Source organism: Stigmatopora nigra, chromosome 6 (genome assembly GCF_051989575.1).
Source record: "Stigmatopora nigra isolate UIUO_SnigA chromosome 6, RoL_Snig_1.1, whole genome shotgun sequence".
In the NCBI taxonomy this organism is placed as follows: domain Eukaryota; kingdom Metazoa; phylum Chordata; class Actinopteri; order Syngnathiformes; family Syngnathidae; genus Stigmatopora; species Stigmatopora nigra.
In genome coordinates this window covers 5179048-5206946 of record NC_135513.1, presented here as the reverse complement: position 1 = coordinate 5206946, position 27899 = coordinate 5179048, and the positions used below count along the sequence as shown (strand labels likewise).

Here is a 27899-nt window from a genome sequence, read left to right as displayed (position 1 = left end):
GTCGATTTTAAATCCCTGTCCCGGACACTCCATCCATCTTTAACACTTCACTGGTCCAACACACTTAGAAATGAACCCGTGAACCAGATGCCTCCATTCAGTCTGTTCCCGACCTTTTCTAAAATAATAATAGTAAATACCAGCAAAGGCTTGGAAGTCCAAATCAGGCAGTCACATCACAATTTCACTGAGGCAGTCAGGCATCCCGGACCTGCATCCAATTTGAGGAGATACGAGAAGGCACAGACTCCCCTCTCGCATATGCACTTTCCAAAAACAAAACGGATGCAGGATTTAAAGTGTGTGTGTGTGTGTGTGTGTATGTGTAAGTGCACACATTGGCAGCCCGAAAGAGTTGATAGTGAACATATAGGTGTAGTCTAACCTTTGAAGGGAAACAATCCAACTCGGGTGATGGCCTTTTCTCTGTTGACACGCATGAAGACGCCCCAAGAATCAGATGGCATTCATTCCCTGAATCCTCATTATAATACCATTCTCCACTACTATGATGAAAGTGATTCCTATAGTTGGATACACAGAGTTTGCAATTATTCCCTTGATACAAAGTGGAGGAAGAGGCAGATGCTAATGCAACACTGTCATGAAAGTCAGGCTGGAGTCATTTTTCTGTATTCAACTTGTTATAAATATGACTGATGGTTATAGTCTGTTGAAGTACATTTACATATAGATTTCCATTTCAATCAACATGCAATAGTCGTGCAGGCTTGTGTATTCAAGGCAGTTGCTCAGATTTGAGCGCATACAGGCAGGGCGGCCTCGTGCCGGTTCGTTGTGACATTTCATATTTGGGCTGAAGAAAGATGAAATTGGCTGCACATGACAGGAGGAAAAAGCAGAACATGAAAACAGCAGTTCTAACAGTGACATTTCTATAATCAAATGCTCTTTAACAAATATATTCCGCCAACAGTGGATGTGACTTTTCATGACATAAGCAATGCTATTTAGTTGGAATGTACTTTGTCCATTTATCAATGCCAGTGATGTCTAGGATCAGTCACAGCAATAATATAGTTTTTTTTAGCCAGAAAAATACATTAAATATCTTGCCATTTATACAACATAATAAATCATGGCTTGCCGTAATCGTATTTGTGTTGTTTGTGTTTGATTTAAGGGAACTTCTGTGGAAGTCAACACTAACAAATACTTTTGTCGAGTCAAAGGATAGAGTGCTGTTAACAATTAAATTAAGTTTTAAAAATGCAAACTTTGTTTTGTAAGGTTTCAAAGTGGGTAAAAATAACACCGGTCCAACAGGTCTCAGATGCAATACGTTTTGTCCGTTTTGACTGTCCTCTAATCACGGCCCACTCAAGTGCCAAAGATCTACCTACCTACCTATTACCATGGCTTGTTACAACATTTAATTTATTGTTTTTTAGGGTTGAAAAGTTCATGTTGATGTATTGAACAGATTCGGTTTTGCGTGTTCGGATTTTCATTCATTCATTTTCTGAACTGGTTGTCCTCACAAGGGTTGCAGGGGGTGCTAGAGCCTTTCCCAGCTAACTAAGGGGGACCGGTGGTGGACACCCTGAATCGGTGACCAGCCAATCGCAAGGCACAAGGAGACGGACAACCATTCACGCTCACACTCATACCTAGGGGCAATTTAGAGTACAACCAGGCTACCATGCATTTTTTGGGGATGTGGGAGGAAAACGGAGTACCCTGAGAAAGCCCACACAAGCCTGGGGAAAACATGCAATACCAATAATTGATTATTTTAATATATATAATAATATTGATATTATTCTAAGACATGAATCACAAAAACTGAACTCCCTTAACACGTCCTGGAAACAAATGTTAATGTCTGTTATTCAATAATGACAAAAAAGCATCTCGAGTGTTGGCTGAGTTACGTGAAAGGTTCTGGTTGGCCAACTTTTTTCCCCGACTAACAAACCCGGAAGAGAATTTCGTGTCTCCGTGTAGTCCTATGTGACCACTGGTGCATCTATTTGAGGCTTAAAGGTAAGATCGCTAATATACATTATATACATTAGACGGCGTCTTCATAACGCCCAACGTCTGCAGTGTGTAGCTATGGTTATTTCCCCCTCATCAAGTATTTTTCTTGATTGTTGTCAGGTTGTTTACATCCAGTTATGTTGCTCCGAGCACGTGGAAACAGTGGGGACACATGCTTGCCAGAGCGGTCAATATTTTTTTCAATTCATAAACTCCACAGTGTATACTTGGTTTATTCATCAATACTATAGATACATGCTTTTTTGCGATTTTTTTTGACGGAGACAGGCAAGATTCGCCACAAAGCATCTGCCGGCTCGTTAGCATTTTGCTCGCCATTTTGCTATTGCCATACATAACATAGGCTTGCAGTTACTAATAACATCTCACTAGCATCATATTCTGTAATCCATCGCTTCCAGAATCACATTTTACAGTGATTTTGCTGTATCAAATTCGCCCAATTTCATTGTGTTAATAGGATTCTGTAGATAACAGTGACTTTCCAAGATCTGCTCAACTTTTTCCCTTATAGTAGACCCAGCCAGTTCTGTAGAGATTGGCTGCGATTTTTTTCTTTTCTGTCCTTTTAATCCCCCTGGACGGCTTGTGACAGTCTAGCGTAGCGGGTCTACAGCCAGTGGTCATTGTGGGAGGCCAATCATCTCCAGCCATCATAGTGCAGACACGCTGGACTAAACAGGGCAATGGGCCAGTACCATTTCTCAGGCCACTGTGCCTACGTGTGCACGCAAGAGAGATTGTGCAAATGAACTCCTATCGTAATTATTATCCCTGTACACCAGATTTGTTCTTGGCCGTCAATAGAAGGGATGTATTTCTTTGGGCTGTAGTTCACTGTTTGAAATGGATGGGCTGCGGGGGCCTATCAAGTTAAAACAAGAGGAGTGGAACTGGAACAAGTTCTTCTACAGTTTGGTTAACAAGTCCACATGGATTTCTGAAACAATAGCAGCAAAGTTTGTCCTGTAATTGATGGCAGTTTCTGAGCCCGTGTTCCTAAGCACTAGAGATAATGGTTGGAATAGTTTTCTACTGCTTTCTCTTTTGGGTGGGAATACGAGGATGAACTTTGAAGAACTGCTCGGTGTGAGGAAATTAATTCAACTGGCAAGGGGATTTAAAACGTGTGAACATCTGAACAATCTTTTTGGTTTATAGGTAAATCATTCTCTTTGCAATGTGTTATGCAAAATTGAATGCCCTATAGTGTTTTAGATGAATTACAGCTAAAAAAAACTTTAAGTCACAGAGGTTAGTTAAATTGACCTGCCTTACTAAGTTCACAGCTTTTAGTATAATATAAGAACTTCAATGATGTTTGTAAAACAAAGATCATTTCATCAAATAATGATATTGAAACCTCTTTTTTTTTCTTATTCCTGTTTTTGTAGTCTGAGTGGCCTGAGTACCGTGCATGTCTGGACGTGTACATCTAACATCCTGTGTACAAAGGGTCCTCTGTGGTGATGTACTGTAGCTATCAGGACCGCCAGGAGTTGGAGAATGATCTCTACTGTGGAGATGATAATGACTCCGAGTGCTCAGAGGCCATCAGTGAGCTTGAGTTCCACCTCTACAGTCAGCTACACTACTCATCTAAAGCTGTGAATTTGATTGCTGCTGTAGAAAATACTGCAGAGAAGTCTAACCATGTTGAACTTGAAGTGTCTCCCAAAAACAGACCAGATGTGTTGAATACTGTCAAGCCACTGCAACACCGCAAGAGTGAGAAGCGTGTCAAACAAAAGAAGGCAAAAGGCTTGCCTAAAGTCCATAAAAAATTGCCAGCGCTTGAAGAGGTCATTGTCATCGACGACTCTTCTGATGTTATAATTCTCTCCTCCACTTCGGATGATGATAAGGCTGTTGCTGCTGATAACGATGATGGCAACAATGATGCTGATGAGGACAAAGGAATTTGTGATTTGAAGGGGGGCATTGGAGGCCGAGTACAGACTATTACACCAGCCCATGTGGTAGGGAAAACCGTACACTTTTAAGTTCATAATGTGCTATTGATGTATGATAAAAGTACTCATTATGAATGTCTGATAGAAATGTAGAATTTCAAAACAGACTTAAACATCAGTGAGAAGTTGTCGTTTAACCTGACCACTCTATAATGAGTGATATTGCGCATCTGTACCCAACCTGTTATTGCATGTCTTATAGATGTGATGGATAGATTAGGCACTCGTAGTAATAATAATAATAGATTTAATACTGCTACAAGATTAAGGAGTGGGTTTTTCTTTTGTAAATATCTGCCAAGATTCTGTTTTAATATATTTATTTGCTTTTTAGGCACTTCCCAAAAAGGGCAAGGATATTGCAGTGGTGACTTTGAATTCAAGCAGCTCAGGCTCTGATTCCGAGCCAGAATTCAAATGTCAATCTGAATCGTCCTCTTCCCAATCCTCCTCCTGTGATTCGGACGTTGTCGAAAACTGGATGATTCTGGGACAAGGCCATCAGGATGGTGATAATACCATTTCACTAAATATGAAAGGCACGTCTGGCATCAGTGAAGGTATGTTTGGTACGGTAATATTAGTTATTCACTTTATGTAAGCTCCTTGTGAGCCTATTGCATCTGTCTTGTTCATTTATTTGAAAAAAAATTACTATTTTCTACTGCATTACTGACAAGCAGTGGACAATGTCATGTATTTTTGGACTCTAAGTAGTGCAGGTCACTTGCCAAAAAAAGTATATAAAAACAAAGAACTCTCAGAAATATTTCTTTTTGAGAGCAATTTAAAATAATGTGGTGGACGATGTTGGGGACAAAGTATGGAGACACTAGCCTTTATTTTCACTGGCTGCAACTCCAAGAACCCTCTCGCTATATAGAATATACCACAGAGGCAGGTAATTAGTGAACACGACTACTCTCAGTAACGTGCCCTAAGAAATTACACATTAACCTTTGTGCAGAACAGACCAAAAAAAGTCTCATGACCCTGCATGCATTGTGGCACTCAGGATGTAAATAACTACCAAATTTAATGTATCAGTGCTAATTATTTCTTCAATTCATGTTCCAGTCTTTTTATTGCTTGCTAGTTATTCTACTTAGTATATGTGATCATTTTAATTTTGTGATGACACCGTGACTTTGCCTTGCATTTGAGTTATGGACCAGGCATTATTTTTTGCTGTTGGGGATGTTTATGTGGGACTGTTATTCTGCTTACAATAACAAACGAGAGGAAATTAATAGCATTGAAGTAAAGAGTTAAATAACATTAACAAGAAGACAAAGGTGAGTGTGATTAAAATGTTTTTAACACTAATGCAAGCGGTGATGTCACAAGGTAGAGGGATTTCTTTGCTTTACAGTACTGTTTTACACCAACTTTTTGGTTGGGCACTGATTATACACATGACACCCTGTCCTGGCAATGCAGAATTTCCTTACCCAGAGTTACTGTCCTGTCTCTGGTATGGAATTAACAATGCCCGAAAAAGTGGGAAAGTGCTAGGTCAGCCTTGTTGCTTCAATTCTAGCATATCTGCGACCATCATGTACAAAAGTGTCATAAAATAATGCTGCCTTTTACTGGAAATGGAAAAACTCTTTGCATCTGTTGGGTCAGCTCTTTTTCCATCTGATCTTTAAATGTACGTATGCTTGCATCTTGTATTGATATGTATGTGTCGGGGCCGTGTCAATTTGTTTCTAAAATATTCCACCTCTCATCATTATGCATATGACAGAGACGCACACACACAAAGCACAAAATGCAAAAAACAAACAGAGACGAGCATCAAAGAGGGAGGAACACGGGGTCAGGAGAGATGGGAGCAATCAAAAAAATGAATAAAAATGTTTGGCGCAAATCTCTCCAGATCTTTATATTATCTTAACCTGCAGCCTCAGCAACCCGTCCGAGGCAACTCCGTCCCCCCCTCCTTCCTACCTACGGCACCTCCGTCTCATTCTTTTATCCAATTTCCTCACTATTGTCCTCCGTCTGTCTCCCCCATTCTCCCTCCCTCTGTTTCTTGCACCACTTCTTCCTCATTTAAATTTCCCTGGGATGTTTCTGCAAGAGTGCTCCCTGACTTCCGCACACCGCCGTTCTAAAGGAGGGTGCCTATAGCTCAGACTTTGGGCTTGCTTTTTGGGAGGAATGGAGGATTTTGGCACACCAGTCTCCTCCCCGCCTTTTTTCTCTGGCTTTCTCCAGTGTCGTCTGGCTCTTTTCTGTGATCTTTGGAGCTTGACCTCGTGTCTGCACATAGGGGTTCATGGGTGTGGTGTGGTGTGAAAAGGGGTCTTAAAGTTAAAAATGCCCCCCCCCCCCCCAAATTAAATGAAAGTGCTGAAATTTCATGGGCGAGAGTCATTTGTCTTGAGCTGGTGCATTTGTCACAGAAGAATTGCTCTTTTTGCCATTTTATGCTATATTAATCATGAAATTAAATTGAGGATCTGGGAGGCTAATGTTCATTTAACATAATTTCTGGGGGTAACTAAATATTTGCAAAACATTGAGTCCTTTTTATAATCAGCTTATTACTGTGTTAATCCTTGAGATGCTCACTGAGCTGAATTCCCCCAAGGTGAGCCGGAAGTGTCATGGGACTTTTCTCTTTTTAAAAAAGTCTTCATGTGCTTTGCTTTTGTTGTCAATAGAGAAATGTTAAGTTATGAGAAAAGGCCTTCTTTTGGAGCCTCTATAAAATGGCCACCATTGTCTATGTGTCCAAATGCGAATTTTGCCTTTATCGCCTTAAACAGAATGCAAATTGGTGTGGCCATCCAAAATCTAATTAAGGTGAGGCTTAGCAAGAACGCTTTATCTGTGTTATCAAATAACATACTAGTATTCTTCTATTCAAGATAAAAAAAAGAAAAAACAAGACTCATGCACTTCATTTTTAAGTACAAACATCTGTCCAATTATAAATAAAAAGTATGAACAGCATTCTCCACAGAGAACATAAAATCTATTTTTTTTATTTATATACTTGCCAGTTCACCTGTCTTCATGACCCTTATGTACATCAAGCTAGAAAAGAGGTTCAGGTATACAAATAGTATTAGAGCTGCCCCATAAAATTTTATTCCTATTAATGAATATACCTGTACGTTACATGCCTGGCAAATCAGATTCCTTTAAATTACTCTCCCTATTTCCTCACCTCCTCCAAAAAGCGAGTTAAATTGGGAAGAGTTTGATCCATCTTGGATCCAAAGGCAACCAGAGGGAACAAAACAGGACCTCCCTCAAAATCCAACTTGTACCCAAAGAGGTGTGCATGTCCATGAATGAAATTGGGGCAAAAGAGGGGAGTGTACTCAAGCTAAACTTTGAATAAGTGGTTAAACACACGCTCGCTCGGTGGTCACATTCTCTTGTCTCACTTTGCCCCTCAAGTCTTGGTAAGTGCTCACCAAACTTTGTACAAGGCTTAGAGTTCCACTACGGCTGTAAATGGAAAGGAAAGGAGCATATATTTTTGTTTTTATTCTATAGGTGGCTTTTGTACTCATCTCCTTCTTTCGTCATTTTTGCATTTTTGGTAGAATCTACTGTCTTGCTCCTCGGTTGGGCCTGTTGTCCTTTTGGAAATTTCTGAGTTGGAATTTGCGTGCCAGGCTGCAGGGCAAATACAGACACAATGGGTACAACTGGCTTTGCTGTTTGTTGTTGCAATTCTGACTGTTTGTGATTATATTTTGGACATTCATATTCTAAAATGAGATTACAGTAACATGTAACTGGCAGTGAAAAAGTGTGTGTCTGTGTGTGGTGGATCTATGGGTGGGCGGGCATGCACTGCAGAAGGGAGGCATGGATAGGATCAGTGCTTATCTTGGCTGCCCAGTGCCATACGAGGTGTAACGCCACACCCACACTACCACACAGTATGTTTGAACAGACAAATGCACACACACCACTAAAATGCTTTTCTGCAGTTTGATTTTTATTATCCAGTTTTTTTTTACTGTGCGTATGCAAATGTGAATATTGTATCAACCGTATACGAGAAAATGCATTTTTATTTCTTCAGAACCATAATATTCACATGAAAGTTATTTCAACTACAAATTGTAGTTGTCAGAAGAGAGGAACTCAGTTTTTTATTGAAAGCGTGGCGTCTTAACATTTTTCATTTGTTGTTATGATATTTAATCATTTCAATGAATGCACAACATTTCTTTTAATTATATTCACAATTGTTTCATGGATGGAGTTTTCTATGTTCTTGCGCTTGCTACTTTCCAGTTGAGGTATTTTTTTGTCGTCTTTTGAGTAAGATAAAAATACATATAGCGGCAAGAACATTGCTATTGTATTGTCATTTAATTTTTTTAAGACACCAAAAAGAAATTGGGTTGATTTTCGCTTATATTAATGACAGTCGGACAAAATTCATGAAGATACTTTCCAGGCAATATTGTGATTGGAAGTGCTAAAATAAAGTTGGGGTACGCCTAAGCTGTTGCGGCAACATGGCTTCTTTTTGTACGCTTCCGTATGTGAGGCTCATGCAGTCAAGTCACGCTTAATCCCACATATGGATGAGTTTAAATTATTGTCAATATAAATGATGCAACTATTTGTTTTTGACATAAACCCAACCCGATAAACACACATTTTACTGATTAGTCATGTATTTTAATTAAATGTATAAGTTAATTAAATTATTATTTTAAATAATTGTGTAGGAGTAAGCTAAAAAAATAATATATTTATTATTAGAGAGGTTTATTATACTCATCGCTAAGCAATTCTAAATACTTTGATTTGATTTATGATATTGATAATTTTATTTTTCATGTGCCACCCTGTTTGAAAAGCAATGCTTAATCAAGTCTAAAGCGTGAATGTATCTTTTTTTTACTTCTATTGTCGCATATTAAAAATAACCAGGAACATCTGCAGTTGTGGTCACAGGTGCTCATTTGGTTTATTAATGTGGCTTTTTGTTCTTTACAATAAACAGCAGCATTTTAGTGTAAATTAAAATATTTAAAAGTGGAGCCCAGCTGTCTGGAAACATTTTCTAATGTTGACAGTTACACTGTGGTTTATATTTGTTGAATGTTTTTCTATAAGCTTTATAAATTTGTTAATAGAAAAAAAGATTGCGGTAAAACCAATTTGAACGCGTATCCCACTCACCACACTAGAGGTGAAGCCGATAAGTGTGCCATGATCATTTCTAATAAACTTTGACTATCTTTATTTCTTTATGCGGTGTGCAATGCAAATTATTTTAAGAGGAGCGCGTTATAACACACTTTGAGGAGATTTAAGAGAAAAAGATCTTGTGTTGCCATTCATATAGCCAGGAGGAAGCAGTAATAAGTTGGGGACCTGCTGATCCCAGTCGTAGTTTAGTTTTTATGTGCATTTTGTAACCTTTTACTTATTCCACAATATCCTACCGAGATTGCTGTTAAGAATAAATTGAATGTAATAATTCCTCTTCATTTTGGCCAGAGAACTTTCCCCTTATTGTAGGTCTTTGATTGTGGGGCCGTCAGGGGTCGTCAAGAGGGCTTTATTAACTAGTAGCCCTAGGTGGTGTTATATTTTAGGGGCGGGGTTGCGGCGTTAAAGCCAGGGGGGCTTTAGAGGTTTATGTATTAATATTAATGCGGGTTTCAAATGAGGATAACATGAAGTTGAGAGGTGGGAAGGGCGGTGAGCGAAGCAGTCATGGATCCCTTAACGCGAATTTTCTCCATCTACCCAAATTTTTGTGTGAGCACCACTAAAGGGGGGGGGGGGGTAGGTGGGTTGTTGTAATGAGATGTTCACGTTCTTTTTTTGTTGTGGCGTTGACAAGATCCTACTTGTGTGCATGTGTCTGCACGTCTGTGTTGGATTCTCGCAGTAGTGTAGCCTACCTCTACATATGCGTGCCTGTGGTGCTGTGTTCTCTCTAGAGGGCCCTAGTTGTTTGCATCTTGGCCATTCGAAGACTTTTCCTGGTGTCTCTTAATTAAAGTGCTCATCAAGCATAGACCAGCTGGGCCCAGTCTGGTTTAACTGGCACCCGATTTAGCTGCAATGCAGCATTTCCATGTCCATCTTGGCCCCTCTGTTGAGCATACTTATTCATCAGTTGTAGTTTACTAGAGTATTTGCCTCTTTTGATGCTCTAAGGCGCTAAATATAAATTACTATGCTCAAACTTATTGAGCACAGATGAATGGTTACTACCCTTGACATAATAATAATTACACTTCATACTTATTTACGCACATGTTTCTGATTCATCTCTTTTAGCAATATTGCCAGCACAATATTTGTCACATCTTTTGAGTCTTGTGTGCTTTGCTCTCTCATTCCAATTCCTAACTTTCACGGAGAGCCAAATTTCTTAAATCCACGCCTGAGAGCTTTCACTAGCACAACTCTTTTGAAGAATTATGTGTTTCTGTCAAATCCAGGCCTTTTCCAGTGCACATTTTGCTGGATGCACACACGCCAGTGCATTAAAACACCTAGGCTGCCCCTTTATCCTAGGGATTATGGTTAAATGAAATGCTGAGATTGTGGTGGGCCGGGGCCGATAAAGCCGAATACGGAGCGAGAGGGAAAATTAATTATACTGGATAAAATCAGAACCAAAGAGATTGTTACCTGCACATTGGGGAGTTAAGTCATTGATATTTCTGAACAGGCTGTCAGACAAACGCACACTGGATTGCTGCACATTTTTAGTTCTAGTGAAACATTTTCAATTTAAAAAACCTTTTAATAGGACAGGCTTTAGACAGTTATTCAAGTTCTTCTGTTGCTGAAGCTATAGTATTCTTCATTGACTGCTATAGATGTCCAGTCCATTTGACCACGAATGGTTGGCAGTGATCACCCACAAAAACTGTGACATCAGTTAAATGGGAGAAGTTTATTTGTATTGCGCTTTCCATTGACAGATTAAATCAGTGGTGCAAAGTTGCATTGGGACAGAAATAATAAATCCAAATGAAGTAAATTCTATGAGAAGCCTGCTAAGTATAAATATGAAACAGTTAAATGACCAATGACGGAAAGGAAAAACTGAGTAAGTAACGGAGAGCCACAGGGCTGAGCTGCAGGGGGCAATGCATGTGTATCACATTGTCTGGTGACTGAGCCTTTTGCAAGAAACCTTCCAATTCTAATTTTGATCCAATTTAAAATAGGCTCATTAGGGAGGTTCTTAATTTTTTATCTGTCAGAAAAGAAATGGAATGGATTGAGCGAGCAAATTAAACGACAAAATCTGTGTCTCTCTTCCTGACAGCCTCCCTGTGAGGAAATGACCATCATTTTAAAACTGCAGATGATGATGAAAATGACTCCCTAATACTCTGTCCATCTTGACCACAAACGGTTGCCTGAAAGTTGGACGCATAGAAGTGTCCAAAATACAAAACCTGAACACAATTGGTGAATGATCATGAAAAACAATTGGTGACGCTTCGCTCCATATTTGGCAATTAACCAGCACTTGTCCATCAGCAGCATGCCATGTACAAGATGTGTATGTTTGTTGGGTTTTGGAGCGATAGTGGCACAGTCCAAAGACAAATCTGACATAATTGACTAAAGCTTGGCATTGCTTGTAGAAAAGAACAGTTGGATGCATTAATGTACTGTATTTGAATAAAGCAATAAAGGACTGTATTAACAGCCCCTCTTTTAATCCCCTATTCTTCCACTGTCCCCAGTCTCTGCAGAGGTGCTGCTCTAATTAAAGACTAATAATTGTATTGTTTTAGAAAGTCTTAAGAGACACAGCTTTCTGTTCCCTCAATCATTCTTTCTCCATCAAATGTTATCTCACTGGACTTCCTCCTGCGTGTGTATGTGCGCACACTTTCCATGTAAATTAAAACTTTAAAGTACCATTATTTAATTATCCCAGAGGCTGTGAATTTGGAGGAGTTTGCGCATGCAAATGTATAGTGCTGTCCAGGATTATTTCTGTGATTAAACTTGCCCCATCTCTTTTGATTAGGCGTTTGCGTGTGTTCATAGTATGCATTTTTGAGTGTTAATGGTTCTTCCGACACCCCCTGTACCCCCTCCTTTCCTTTCGACCCTCCACACAACAAACACACACACTCACATTGTACCGCCAGCAGATAAAAAGGCATTATGGTAAATTCCACTTAATGACAAATTTTTTAATTTAGGGAACAGAGCCCCGTGAATGGAGCTTAATTACTGGGGCCAAAGATCCTTGGAAAATAAACCCCCTTGACGTCCCCAACCGGCTCCCATTATGGAGCGCTTCACAAAATGCCTCTGATTAACCACCACCGTTTATCTGCCCCCTCAACCCCCCTTGCTCTGTATAATAACAAAAATAACAATCATGAAAATTCTCTCTGCCTTCCAGCCCCCATTATTCCCACTTCCCACACCCGCTCATGCTTCTTTCCACCCTCTCGCCCTCCGCTTGGCTCACTCCTGCAGGAGGAAATTCATCAAAATGAAATTGAGGTTGCAACTCACTGGTTTTATTAAAATCTATTTACCCCTTACAGACATCTTGTGCCACAGTATTGGTATTCTTTTGGTTTAGTAGACAAGAAATGCTTGGAATATTACATTTTCTCCGATGTATGCCTATACGTTTTGAAGTCGTGAAACTCAAACTCTCATTATCTTAAGATTCTTTTGAAATGATTTATTTTAACAAATAGTTGGTCATTATTATCCTAATCAAAATCATCCCCCTCTTTGGTTGCCATCAAAACTGCTATGTTGAGAAAAGGTCTTGACAATCTGGTTAATGTATATCATATTTTGATGCATGATTGCCCACATGATTTTATTTCCTTACTGAAACTAATTGTGTAAGTATAATGAACATGTAAAAATGGTGCCAGATTGTGACCTTGCAGGATTTCCCATTGAAGCTATAAATATGTTTTAGGCACAGGTCATTCAGGGTTCCTTTTTTTAAAGACATCCATCCCGCATTTTTGAAAAGCTGTCACGAGTAAAATCTGTATCATCTATCAGCCAATAGATGTAGATAAATTTAGCATTTTGAATGGGAAATTCACACTTCAGTCAGCTAACGGATATTAAAATGACACAATGACTACCTGCCGTTGGATATGCAAGCTGCGTTTGGATAACCTGGTCCTACCATACGCACACACATACACAGGCATACTAACATGCCAGCTCGCATTTCTTGGCCTTCTCTGGTGCCTGTTGATAAGCTCCCTGATTGGGCCATGTGGTTGCCATGCGGTTGCCAGACCGCGCCCCTGCTGCGTGGTAATTGGTGCCTATGGTGTTGCCACGTGGCCAGAGGGCTTCTGACTGACAGCTTTGGCCACCTGCCCTGCCCTTGCTGCCAATGTGGTATGTAACTAGTGGGGGGGGGGGGGGGGGGGTGGCATGGACTGACAGAGGGTGGACAGTCAGCATGTCATGAACAGGGGCTGTGGTGGACTGAGGTGGATAATAAGATGGGCTGGTAAGAAACATGCAAAGAGACTCCACTAGGGCTAAGGCACCTGCTTGTCTGGTAGAACCTCTAAGGTTGAACACTGTTAAAATAAGAATGCCAACCTGGAGAAAATTCCCCCCCATTGGAAATAATTAAATTGTCTCCAGAAACGTACAACTTGAACAACATAAATCAGGATGGAAAATAATAAATATAAATTGATATACGGTGTGAAGCATGCTACGCGTCTCATAATATCCAGCAGAGTGGAACGATAACAGTCTTTCAAAGCTGGTGTACCAGTGAAAGTAAATGTTTTGTTCCTCTGTAATTTCTCATCTGCCTTGAATCTCTGTGGCCTACCAGCCATCAATTGTCTGAACCCTGTGGTTCTTTTATGCCAGGCTGAACTGACAACTTCTCTAAATTGGCATCTATTTTCCCATTCAGCATGCGATTGAACCCGCTATCTCCCGAGTCCCATTCCTCCTCATTCGCTCAGTCAGTACTGACAGCGTCTTTTGAACTTTAGGACCAATCTGAAGGATTTCTGTCATCAAAATTCCAATTATGCTTCTTCATGAGAGGATCATCAGGAACATGATCCTCTACCTCTCCCAAAAAATGAATGAAGTTGTTTATCCAGTTTGTGTTTTGTGCTCCTACCTTCTTTCCACCCGAAATTTGGTTGATTGCCTTGAGAAACCAAATTAATTCCATGATTTCCAGATTTTTTTTAGGAAAAGCAGTAATTGGCTCAAAGCTAGCTGAGATTTAAGAAAGATCAAGAAATTGTCGGAAAGCAATAAAGGTCATTTTAACTTATGCCTTTTCAAACTAATCAAACTAATGGTCTAAATAGGAATTTGTTTTTTCCTCCCAAGGTAGGTTGGTGACTTAGGGGTAAGTGTGAAATTAAGATAATTACCATCAGATAACAAACCTCTATAATCAGCTTTACTGCTATTGATCTGTCCATCAATACGATTCTATATATTTGATCATTTTATCTTTCGTGTAAATGTTGCTATACAGGTGCATTTCCTCATCACATACTCTCTTGGCTCAAGTTCAGACCACTTGTTCCCCCCTCCCTTTATTGTATTTTTAAATTCTTGGACAGATTTTTCAGACCCCCAAAAAGAAACAAACAAAAGCTGTGTGCACATGCGTTCACCAACCTTTCCTCTTGTTTAACCTTGCACCAGGGAGTGCGGCATTTCAAGGGTGATGTCACAAAGGAAACACTTTTCACGTACACAACACAAGCTCCACACTCCTCCCAGCTCTCGCCATTGTCATGTATAGTGTTTCTAATCCAACCCTGTCGCTTCAGTATCCAACATAACCTCCATTTGAGGGGCCCCTCTTTCATTCCAGTGTTGTATGTGTGTGCCTGTTTTGCTTGGTGTGTTAATGGGTCCAGTCAACAGTGTGGTACAATGACCCGGCTGGTTTGAGGTTCCTGTTTAAGTGTCTTGACAGGGTAGTAGGCGATTGGGTAAAAGGCGAGCTACTTCAACGGTTTTATATTTAAATGAGAGAACATCCTTCATTTGGGTTGCTTAATAATGGGGAAAAATGTGAAGGATGGATATTTTTCTTGACATTATTTGTCTCCTTTTTTGCTCATCTGTTTTGAACTACTATGTCGAGGCCTCATCCCACGAGGATGGTCCTGGCCGTGCGTGTTTGAGTGTGCATGTGTGTGTGCGTGTGCATGCGCCACCCCAGGAGAGCCGGGAGTTCATGGTTCATTAGCCACACATAGACTTCCGTTCTGCTGTCAGTGGCAGCACATACACACACACACACACACACGCACGCAAACACAGCCTCCTCCCACTCCTCTCCATCTCAGAGTAATCAGAGTACCTAAGAGAGAGACAGGTAGCATCTGTCGCCTTCTCTTTCTTGATCTTCCCTCCCTGTGTTCCTATGTGTCCCCCTTCTTCCACACCATTGTTTTGAACATCCCTTGGCAGCAGACTGATGGGATCAAGGGAGAGCTGTCGCTTCTCAGTCCAATCGTTTTGGGGAGTCTAAAGGTTTTCAGGCGACCATTCTAGAAACATTTTTTCCCCGAAATCTCCAGTACACACAAAAATTTAATTGTGTTCTCTTAAGTGGTCCGTCAGTAATTGTGCTCTTTTTTTGTCAGATTGCGTAGGGCTATCTTAACACCATAAAATAACTACTCAAGTCTCATTAAGTATGTTGCCTTAGCTGTGGAGGAATGAGCTTCTAGTCTATCTTGCAAGTTCCAACATTATACTTTCTGAAAGTGTTTTCCTTATGTGGTCAAGTCAACATAGTCCCGCTATATCTTTTGAGCCTGCTTAGCCATGAAGTGAAGTCCCTGCCATCTGCCTCTTTAGCTCTTAGATATGTTGGGTTAGCGTATAGCAAGCAGTTTAGATAATTCTGGTTTGGGGGCCTCTGGCTTGATTTGCATGGTTTTCCCCTAGCGTAAAGACCACTGCCCCCACACACCTTTTCATTGCCAGTCCTCCCTTGCTACCCCCCACTCCACCACGTGCATGTGTTTGATTCCTCGGCCGTGACAAAGAGCTTCACCCTTTATCTGTGTGTGTGTAGGTGTGTGTGTGTGTTGCGTATATGGGCCACTTTTAGATTAAGGGAAAGCTTCCTGGTCTTTATTTGTGCGGTCCCCTTGGGAGACGCTCTTGGAAGGACTTTCGTTGAGCCCCCCCACACGCACTCTCTCTCGCACACACACACACTAAGACCCACTTCTTTATATACGCACACATGTTTGACCCCTACCTTCTTTCAAACTATTCATTAACTGAATACCAGTTGTTTAATGCTAACTATGCATACACACATCACAGTGAGGCCCCCCAGCCTTTTCTCAGTAGGCAGTGCTTCAGAGCTTCTTGGTTTATTTCTACATGCTGTATGTATGGATATAAACAATGACACACTTGGTACAAACTCAATCAGTGGATATGGAAACTACAACCACCTACAGATAGATGATTGAACAATTTATTTTAAGTATGTTTCCTCGCTTGTAAATCTTTTCTTTACCTTTTAAACGTTTTCGAAGTGACTGAAAAGGAAGCAACCGGCTATTGTTTTACATTCTTATCAAGCATTCCATGGCACATTAGAGCAACCAAGTGGTTTCTCCTAGGGTAAATGTAATGTTTCCCAACCAGACACATCCATAGATCATTTTTGGACTGGACAGCCACCATATTAGATAGATTTTTGGGGCAATATTTATTTTGGTCTAACAGACTGGTGTATTGGATTTCTAGAGGAAATATGGAAAATGTTTGGTACATTCCTATCATCGATTGTGCAGTTAGTCAAAGCGTTGCTTTTCAGTTTTTGTGTCGGATGTTTGTGTTTGATGGGAAGGTCATGGTGGAAAAAAGTGCCAGCCAAATAGCAGCTATTTTAATTTGTTTGACAAGGATGGAAGCTGATAACCCCCTTCTGCTACCGCTCATCGGGACACGGGCCCAAAGCAAAGAAGCGAGGCTGAGAACATAAGCACGATAAGGGCTTGAATACAGGGAGTCAGAGAAAGAAAGAGGGAGAGAAGAGTGTAATATTTGATTTTGGCTCAAGGCTTTATGTTTGTCCAAAGGCTAACGACTGTCAAGCAGCTAATCGCGGTGCAGGATGCACGGCTGTGTCTGCATGTGTCTATGGAAGCATGCGAGCCCGTGGCGGGTCATTGCCACCAGCACATAATTAATGCCAAGAACATGTGTCTGTGTCTGTTTCCGTTACAATTTCTGGATGTCAGTTAGTGTTTTGTGCCCCTTAGGAGAATATGCTGATCTCCCCGGAGGCGCTGTTAGCGTCTCTCGTACAGATGTGCCGAGCTGCCAGTGCCGCTTTCTGTGTGCACCCGTGTGTGCGCACCCTACTCTTATGGGAAACTAAGCACACGCCTCGGGCGTTTAAGGTCTTCATGTTTCTCTATCACTTATTTTGAGGGTTACAAAATCACTCTATCTCTACAGTGTATTGAATTATATCTCTTACGGTTACAGTATTGTGCACAGCATAAGAAATGCGTAATGCATATTCCAAAAAAGAATTTAGGAATTCAAATACCAAGATTGAAACTCAGAAAAACTGTCCCCATCATTCGGGTAGTGTTTCAGGGATTTTCGATGCTGACCGACTTTATTTATAAGTGCTTCAGGAGTAGTTCTATGCTGGGATAAGTAGTTCTGAGCATTCTGCTTATCAACAACTGTTTTATAATATTAACTTATTACAGTTAAAAAAACACATTGTAGCCACATTTACTGGAAAATATAGTATTATTGTTGGTCATGTTTATTTTTTTTTGTTGCTGTTGTTTCTTTTATAGCCTGACATTTTAACATCTTCTAAACTCTGTCTGTTATAAACGTTTTAGGGACAATGTTTTCTCTCTTTCCAGATGTCAAAAAAGATAAGGATGACAGCTGGGTGATTTCAGATCGAGACAAGGTGGTATGAAGAAAGAATTAATCTCTTAATAGTTTACTTGTGTAGCAACTGTATGTTTATAATATACTGCATTTACTGTTTGTGTTTCAGGCTCAATTCCTCTACGGGGATAACCGAGCCAGAAATTTCAGACCGCGATATTACACGGACAAGAATGTTCATTGTCGAAACTGCGATAAGATTGGACATCTTTCCAAAAATTGCCCTGAACCCAAAGTCAGTTAGTTGTACTTCTTTTGGTCTCACAAAAATACAGATATTTCAATTTGAGAACATCTGCTATGTCTGTGACTCTGCAGAAGTTGCGTGCTTGCCTCTTTTGTGCTGAATCCGGTCACAAGGCCATTTGGTGTCCCTATAAGTACTGCTACAACTGTGGCCTTCCAGGTCACTCGGATGATTCCTGCACCGAGGAACATTACTATGACAAAAAATGCCGTCGCTGTGGATTGAAGGGCCACCTCATTGATGTGAGTACAGCTTTCTTTTTTTTTTTGGAACGAAACAACAGAAGCAACAGTTAAATTACTTACTGAGCATCTAGACTCTGAAAACAGTGAGATGAAGGTTTCAACCAAACCATGCTCCCTCATTCTGATTCCTTTTCTCTGTACATAATTATTGTTGGGGTTAACCAATGATTAATTTCCAATTTAACTGTAGAAAAACACTTAAGAGGGGCCTGATGTCTATTTGGAGAAGTTTGTACCACTAGCATGGTCAGACGATTAAAAGAAAACTGTTTTTGGGATCACGTAATGAAGCAGAATCATGTGTATACAGGGATCAAATTACATACAATGAGCCAAAAGGGCTAACTCAACAATAAGACATGACATGGCATAAATTAGATAAATTGTTCATCACAATAACTCGTGCAATAATACATATATTGCATGTACAGTTGGCACAGAATAGAAAAAGATTGTCCATTTATGCCAGTCATGTATTCGGTTTTCAATGTTCCATTCTATTCGCAGTGTCACTGAATATGGCATTTTACCATATAGTCAAAAAACGACATAACACATCAATCAAATATTTTGCCATCTGTTGGCTAGTGTCCCCAAACTTACTCTCAGAGTAATAATGACTGAAAGGGGGTCAGCCCACGCTGCTGTTCACATTAATTGATACACTTGAGTAATTACAGCTTAGTTATGTCTCCGCTATGCTAAATATACGGGCTGCGTGTGTGTTTGTGTGTGTATGAGTTGGCTTCCACTGAAGGCTGAATCTAATGACCGTCAATGACAATTATCCCACCGCAACATCCATTACCATGCCCACTGGCAGTATGGTGGCCATAGAGCTACAAAAACCTGCGCGTATGTAACCGGCCCATGTGTCTCGACGTGCCTCGCTTTCTTTTTTGCACTCCGTCAGTCAGTCATGTACTGTGGCCTGCGTAATGGATGAGTAACCAGGTGAACACCACAGGGAGTCCGGCCCACGGACTACACCGGCCCCGCCTCTCGTTTTTTATGACACATTTTCTTACCTACTGCACTAGTACTGCAGATTTTTGAATGTTTTTTTCTGTGTGAAAGTTAGGTGGGAATTTTAATTGGTTTTCTTGAGTGGTAAAACTTTATTTGTGAACTTTATGTATGTCTTTGCATGGCGTTGTGTGTGAGAGCGCATGCGTGCGTGTTTGTGGAGAAGCGAGAGTCAGGTCTCTGTCCCTTGGGTCTTTCTGTGTCTCTCATTAAAGACAGACGGTTGACGGAGCGCAAGTGTGTCGCTCGCCTCGCCTGTCGCCCTCGACAACAACACGCCACCCTGGCGGTCTGGGGGGAAAAACTAACGTGGTGTGTGTGTGTGTGTGTATGTGGGGAGTCGGGGGGTTCAAGGAACATTTGATGAGATGAAGAACTACACAGCTGTTAAAATTCATATTTACATTTGCCTTCGTATTGAAGTCAAATGCTACGGGTTCAGAATCTAACCGAAATCCGCTTTCGGTATGATGCCGTTAATCACAATAATAAACGTGATGTAAAATGAATGTTTCTCTACATCAACACGGCATTCATTATCTTTGTTGAGCACTTTGGTCGTGGATTTAATGTCGTGCAAGTAGTTATAATGTCAAGGTCGATGAATCTACCTCTACACCTCACATGTGATTCTTGCCAGGGTGTGTAAGTAGATAAATGTCATTGCCAGCGGCAACTGCAGCATTTTCAATTTACCAGAGGGAAGTGGCGGCATTTTACAGAGGATGTCGGAATGCAATGGGAACAGCGTGCCAAAGTCCCGAAGATAATTCTTTAACCACACCACCAGCACAGAGTGAATCGACAAGACCGACTGTAGCAATAGTCAGTTGCTTGTAGCAGAGATGTGCCTGAGTAACCAGGGAGATATTTTTATGGAGGGCAATGACACCATGACCTCTCCTCATCAGAATTAAACATTTAATACCACTTACGGCTGTGCAATCTGGCCCCCCAAAAAGATCATCACCTGATATTTTTTTTCTCTTGTTTTTTTTTGTCTTTATGAAATTTTAACCATTTACCTTTCCCCCTCCCTTATACAGGAATGTCCCGAGATCTGGAGGCAGTACCATATTTCGGTGAGTGAACAGCACACACAACTTTTAGACTGAGTTTGAAATGCCACAGTTATCACTCCTAACTAACCTTGGTTCCTAATAACCCATTTGAAATATCCTACATGGTGGGTAAATAAAGGCATTTTGAACAAAAGACCCCAAAGTTAAAACCATATTAGTTGGATTGATATCCTATAGCTATGTTTGGCGCTGACATAATACTACATATTGTGAAAAGAGCACAGTAGAGAGGACCGAGTCATGCTTTGGCCTTACTCAATGTAGTGGGGGGGACATTGTCAATAGTTTCAAATGGCCCATACTAATAATGTCATAAAAACATACATTTGGAAAAGTCTGCTAAAAGGTTTATAATTGATTTGGGGTTAGTAAGAGGCACTTTAAAATGTATGTGATTGGTTCATTCTGAATCTGAAGCTACGTCTCCAGGGGTAGGCGTTGGTGAAATCACATTAATTCAATGAATTTTTAACTATATAGTTCAAAAGAATGTTGAAAAAAGTTTAGAAAGTTCTGATCATATTTTCGTATGATAAATTTAAAAAAACTTGCACTTGGATGAAGAAAGTTTTGTGGACTTTTTTTTAGCCACTATAATTCAGCCTGCATCACTAGCCTTTGGCTTAGTCTTCATTTATTTGTTCGTCCCACTTGGATAAAAATCCACCCGAAAAGGGTTTCTATTGAGTGGTTTCTCTGTTTTTCTCCATTAATACCAGTCTGGTTCATTTTTAAAATGATAATCAGATTTTTCTATGTACTGAACTTCAGTTTTAGAAATCCTATCTATATCTCTTGCTTCAATTATTTATGGTGAAGGCTGTTACAGCCCCCTAGTGGAACCATGTTATTTTTTTTCTATTATTCAAGGAATGGAATTTACACTGGGTATAATTCAAACGTAGCATAAATGAGAAAGTTTGCTTTTCATGTGACACGAACAAACTTACATTTGTAATTCTTAGTTTGAAGGTGTAACAGTTAAAGATGCAATGCCAACAGGGAATAATTCATATTTGCTTAGGTGTGGGCATAATTCATATTTGCTTAGGTGTGGGCCTGAGGTTCTGAAAATGAATACTTTTTGGAGCTGTGTCTTTGTGTGTGTGTGTGTGTATGTGAGGGTGTGATATAGACCTCAGCCTAAGAGAAAAGAGCAGCTTGTTTGTCAATTAAAAGATGTGATAAAGCATGAAATGTGCTGCCAACGCCACACGGGACAAACGAGTGAGAAAGAGGCAAGAAGAGTGGTGTGTATTTGCATACATCTTGCTGTGCACTGTGTGTACATGTGTGCGTGTTCAGGGAGGTCTGTCACTCTCCTCTATGGAGATTAATTAGCATGGGCTGTCTCATGAAAAGGCTGCATCATTAGTAGCACAGAGATTGGGAAAGCAAAGTTCCTGGGGAGACCCATCTGAAGAAAAAAAAGACAGAAATCGGTCTATATGTTCAAATTAGCGTGTTAGTGTGAGATGTCTTTTGCTCTAGTGCACTTTCATTTGGCACCACAAATGAGAGGGAGTGCTATCTCACAAAATGATGCCACCGTTTATGCGCGCGTGTGTGTGTTTGGACGGTTTTGTGTTTTAACGGGTGGTGGAGTATGACCCAAGTCTAATTGAAGTATTTAAGCCGTTTAAGCATTGGGAACAGAAGGTCGTTACACATCCAAACTGGCATGGGGTTTCAGTGATGGCTGCGTAAACAAAACAAAACCACTCACGCCCGCACACACACACACACACACACACACTCCCATTCTGCATGCATACTCGGGGCCTCCTTCTGTTTAAGACAGCCTCATTTTATTCATGATGCCGCTTACGACCCTGAACTCCCCAATGTGAGGAGGTGTGTGTGTGTGTGCGCTTTGGGAGATGTGACTCTGTCACCTTCCGCTGGGCGCAGCCAGGTGTGAAAAGGCATTCTGTCAGACCTCCCTGCAATGTGTGTGTGTCGTTGGGTGTGTGTGTGTACGCACGTGCGCTATTTCTGTTGATCTTCCTCACTATGTGTGGTGTCTGAGTGCACCTGGCCCTAAACTAACAAACTCCTCCAAGCCACACAGTGTTGACCACAAAGCCCTGGGGTACTTACTGTGAACATTTATAGTGAGATTCGCATTTCCACATACACACTCTAAAATGTTTTCAGTAGCAATTGGGGAAGGCTTTTGTCTCGGGTAGATTTGAAAAAGCTTCTATGGTAAAAAATATGCAGGCCAGTAGTTATTCTATTTGCGTTTTCCTTTTTTTTTTTTTTTTTTAGTGTTCTTTTTTTGGTTTTTACTAAGGCAAAATCTTAACAATTGCAGATTGCTATGAGTAATGTGCCACTATCACAGGAACTAGAAATTGAAATAAGGCGACCTGTATTTGAATGGAGAGACCTACATTTGGAAAACACAAACACACATACTCTTTTCTGGGTGGTGATTATTTATTATTTCAGAGAAACTGAATCGAATCTCATGATTTTACATTTCAGTTTTTGTAATTCAGTATTACTTCAATAGTAATAAATTCAATTTGAAATTACTATTTCAGTTGTCACTCAATTATTAATTGTTAAAATCATACATTTTCAATTGATATCATTCAAATTCATGATTAAATATTTTAAATATGTGAAGTATATAAACTAATTAATTTAACTGTTCACATTTAGCGGTCCTAAAGTAAATCATTCAGATTCAGGTTTTCACAACGCAGACTTTTTTAATGTGGTGAGACTCATATGCCTGCTGCTAAATAATAATAATAGGTAAAAATAAGGAATATTTTCATTTTTTTTTTTTGAACTTGCAGTCTGTAAATGCTGCAAGTTGAAGTCTGTAAAAGTGTGAACTTGTGTGCATTTTTTATCCAGTCGTTGCAGCGACTGCTATCCTACAGCATGGTTTTCGAGCGTCACCCAGTGGTCCATAGTAATAATGCATGCTAAGAATTCAAAGAACATTCCTTATTTTTTGTTTGTATATACAATCGCGTGCACACACTCAACCATAACTTCCTCTAAAATCAAGTTTTGGTAAAATATGTATGCGTTCAAGCTTGTTTTTCTTTGGTACAGGTATTTTTTTCCCTGTGCATTGCTTGGATGTACAGTACATGGCACACGCACATGTCTTGAGAAAGGTGCTGTGTTATCAGAAGTCTTGCAGGCTTTGCAGGTCTTTGTGCCTTTCCGCTTAGCTGGGTGGTTTCGATTTTTTCGCGTGGTTGGAAGTAAAGGTGTGTGTGTGAAGGCATGGATGTAGAAAGAAGTCTCAACCTTCTCTGATAGAACCTCTAGTCAACATCAAAAATATGAAAGCATGATCAAATTTTTGTTTCGAGTTGTCAGCATTTGTGGGTTAAATGTGTTTGTTCAAGACAGTTGATTTTTATTCTATTGTTAAAATGCATATGGATATATAGACCAAAGTCAACTAGTTCTCTATCTGACCAGCTCATCATCTTCCTGCTGTCGTTGGTGTAGTTGAACCTCCAACCTGTGATTGGAAAAGTGCACTTTTTCCCCACTGTACTTTACTCAAAGTTATACTGAACTATGGCATGTTTTTGTTGTTAAGCTGCTGTTCTCCCTGATAAAATATATAGTATGTAGTACACATGGACGTTCCCTCGACTCTCAGTAATATAAGCAGACCTCACTCACATGCTGCAATAACATATGCAAAATGGCACCGGTTCTCCCCAGCTCGCTTCTTCCCGCCCCCTTACGCACACAACAGATTCGGTTAGTGTGTGTGTCTGTGTGTGTGTGTGTTTTCTCCTTCCGATTGTCGTCTGTAACAGTCTAAGCTTTGTGTTGGTCGAAGGATTATCACGGCTTTGCCACCAGCAGCCAAGCAAGGACCTGAAGAGAGTGGAGCTTAAAAAGACAGAATGTTGTCGTGTCCAGACAACTATGGAACGCACTCTTTAGTGTATATGTGTGTGTTTGTGCATGCGCACGCGTACAGCACAGAAAGCACTTGTGTATGTATGCGTGTGTGTGCGAAGAGGCCACGGTTGGCTGGTTGGCTATGTCGACACAGCAAAGCCTTTAGGACCCTCTGGTTCAGCCTTCCATCCACGCCCAGCCTAAACTGTGTTGTGTTCTTTCTCTTCTTTTTACTGACCGGTTCAAGTACCGTAGCTCCTTATGTTATCTCAGAAGAAAGTGATCATATTGTTCTCGTCACCAATGCACTCGGATTTAATCATTGAATCAAACGCTGAGATGTTAAGGAAAACATCTGGTAGTTTAAAGGTTTCAGGCTAAATTGTTGTGGGCAGGAGATGGTGTCATTTTTTCTTCTGAACACCATGAAAAACTGCATTTTATGGGATCCTGACACAAAACTCAACAATATTTGTATACTGATTTTTTTTTTTGTTGGCGAAATTACTATTCAAGTGCTTAATGGTATAAAATACCACTTTAAAATGAAAGGTGACAATATTTTGGACACAAATCCATTCAAAAAAGTGAAGAAAAGGCTTAATGATGAAATGAAAACCCAATTAGTCTTTCTTCTTAAGATGCGGTGGTCGTTCCCACAAAAAAATAGTCTTAAGATTTTCGGACAGAAGAGGCCTTTTAGTCCAATCACTGTCCCAGAAATTAATTCATTAGATATTAGCAGGGTTGTACATTAACTAAGTATCACAGTGGTTTGGAAATTGCCACTCTCGAGAGGAGTTGGCTTTATTAACCTTGTCACTTACTGCTTGTTATTTAAGAGTGTATTTTAATACACTGTTGGACTGATGCTTCTTCAAAGCAACTTAATGTAGCAGCAGTCAGAGCTGAAATCAGACAGGCCATAAGAAAGAGAGGATCTGCTGTCAGCTATTTAGATGCCCCTGATAGAGGTGGGGTAAGGGGTGGTGGGTTTTCGATGTGCTGGATCCCAGCAGACTGAGATAACGCAGGCCAAGGTCAGAGTTGCAGCGACACAGGAAGACCTACAGCTAATTTACATGAACGATGAAAAGGCGATGGACGTTGGGGGGCCGGGGATGACGAGAGCTGTGATCTCTTTAGAGTGTACGTGTGTTCCATATGTGGGTGTGTATGTGAGTGAGTGTGCAAGAGGTCTGTGATCTCCTGGCCTTTGTGATGGAGATGGGCCCGGCCGGTTTGACCCGATAATGACGCGACGCTCTAATAGCATTCATCCTTTCTACCGAAAAACTACTCAAGCGTTAAAAAGAGAGAGAGAGAGAAAGAGGGAGGGGGGTAAAGAGGGCGTTTTTTTTGGCGAGCGCGAAGCTCCTAACGTGAGCTAAGCTATGTTCAAGAAATGACGGGGGCCGCAAATGATTTTTGATCTCCGAATCATGGGGATTGTGGGGGCATCTTTAGTAGCTTGTGCACATGTTTATCTCTGTGTGTGTGGGTGTGAAAGAGACAGCATTAAATTCACTGCGTTTGAGACTCTGGTCTTGCCTCTCTATCAGTGTATATTTGCTGTGTTTACTAGAGCATGCAAGGCTTTCAGAGGCCTGGCCCCTCAGGAACGGCAACCCATGACATAAACGCACAAACTTATCAAACTGGGGTCATTACAGACATCTACCTTTCGCCACGGTAATCAGCGGTTTGTATCGGCCCCTCTATGCTAAATAAAGGCTGGTTTCAATAGCATGAGAATGATAGGAGAGAATTCTGTAAAAGACTCCGATCCTCGTATCCAGGAATTTTATGTTCATTCCCAATTTGAGTTATTTTGGATCTTAATCCTTCTTGAAAGAGTAATATTTCAATTGTTTCTGACCATCCTTAGACCGAGGCCGGTCCACCTATAAAACAGCGTCACCTTAACAATGGTCGAAGGCCTGCCTACTGCTACAACTGCTCCCGTTTCGGACATTTTGGCCATGTAAGTAACACTACAGTGTATGTCAAGTCTGTCTCTATTGTTCTTTTTTAATGCATGACTGTGCATTAGTCATTAGCAAAAGGACTTGCTTTAGTTCATATTTTTAAACAAAGCAAAAATCCAGACAATGTGCCTGGGGGGGGGGGGGGGGGGGGATACTGTACACTTTTTCAAACATACATTTCCTGTTAAACATGTTTATTACTGGGCGCTGCAGTTTAGTAATCGTGTAGACGTGGCATGCATTGTATTCACTGAAAGTAGTCACAAATATTGTCTAGTAAATGTATATATGATATTTATCTTCAGTATCTTATGACTAAAATTCACTGTGATCCTCAATGTGAATCTCAATCTTGTATAGTGGATAGACTTGATCTTTTTTGTACCTGTGCTAATAACCAATGCTCTTTTTATGTGTGCCTCAGTGGTGCGGGTTGAAAAGAATGAACTGGGATTCATTTGCTACTGCGCCTTATATCAAGTACTATGACACCCCAGCAGACATCGAACGCAGAGACATCAGGCTCCAGTCAAAAGTTGAAGGTTGGTCAAGTAGAATGCATTCGGGCTCTTGAATAATGTTGTCAAAATTAATACTGATACTTGTTTACCTCCCCTCCTCAGAATTGATCAAAAATGGTCTTTTATCCCAAAAGGGTAAATTTCCACTTTCTCAAGAGCCTCCGTACAAGAAGCAAAAATTCAATCGTGGCAACAATGGACACGCATTTGACCAAAAATTTGATAGGACTCCCAAAAGTCACCACAGCAAAAGAAGCCATATGTTTTTCCGTCAGACAAATGATTCCATGGTTGCAAAAAGTAAGTTTAAAAAGAATAAACAGGAGAATGCAGGCAAACAGTGGAAGCCCAAGAGACCGGTGCCCAAAGAAAAGCCCGCTTCACACAAACTCATGGCGGACGAAACGCTGGATTTTCTCAGAGGTCGAGGAGGAATAGTAAAAAAACCAGAGGAGAAGAAGAAGAAGAAGAAAAAGGAAAAGATTAAGAATAGGATGAACAACAAAAGTTCCAAAGCAGGGCTCAATGATGGTGGTCTTTTGAGGCCAGCAGCTGGGAAGTCAAAGAAAGATAATCGTGAAAAGAAACGGCATCTACATAAAAAAAAGGCCGCACAGATGTATCCAACAGATGAGAATCTGTTTAACATAAAGCAAAGAAAAACCAAGCGATTGCAGTGTGTATGAGCCTGTGTGTGTGTGTGTGTGTGTGTGTGTGTGTGTGTGTGTGTGTGTGTGTGTGTGTGTGTGTGTGTGTGTGTGTGTGTGTGTGTGTGTGTGTGTGTGTGTGTGTGTGTGTGTGTGTGTGTGTGTGTGTGTGTGTGTGTGTGTGTGTGTGTGTGTGTGTGTGTGTGTGTGTGTGTGTGTGTGTGTGTGTGTGCGTGCGTGCGTGCGTGCGTGCGTGCGTGCGTGCGCGCGCGTGTGTGTGTGTGTGTGTGTCAGGGCACAAGTAATTTTATGGTGATAAGAACAGGTTTTGTGTTCA

The 27899-nt window shown here is 40.6% G+C and overlaps 1 protein-coding gene across 2 annotated transcripts; it reads left to right on the top strand.

Moving 5' to 3' along the window:
- The first annotated feature begins 1892 nt into the window (after positions 1-1892).
- zcchc7 (zinc finger, CCHC domain containing 7) lies at positions 1893-27791 on the top strand. Of its 2 annotated transcripts, none has more exons than XM_077718380.1 (10): positions 1893-2007; positions 3420-4004; positions 4333-4558; positions 17885-17937; positions 18025-18150; positions 18234-18404; positions 20480-20515; positions 26295-26390; positions 26819-26936; positions 27018-27791. In XM_077718380.1, the coding sequence occupies exons 2-10, from the start codon at positions 3495-3497 to the stop codon at positions 27599-27601; spliced, it is 1920 nt and encodes a 639-aa protein (XP_077574506.1). In that variant the 5' UTR covers positions 1893-2007; positions 3420-3494; the 3' UTR covers positions 27602-27791. The 2 variants fall into 2 exon arrangements, with proteins under 2 accessions (XP_077574506.1, XP_077574507.1); XM_077718381.1 differs by having other exon boundaries at positions 17885-17934; positions 27018-27789.
- The last annotated feature ends 108 nt before the right edge of the window (positions 27792-27899 follow it).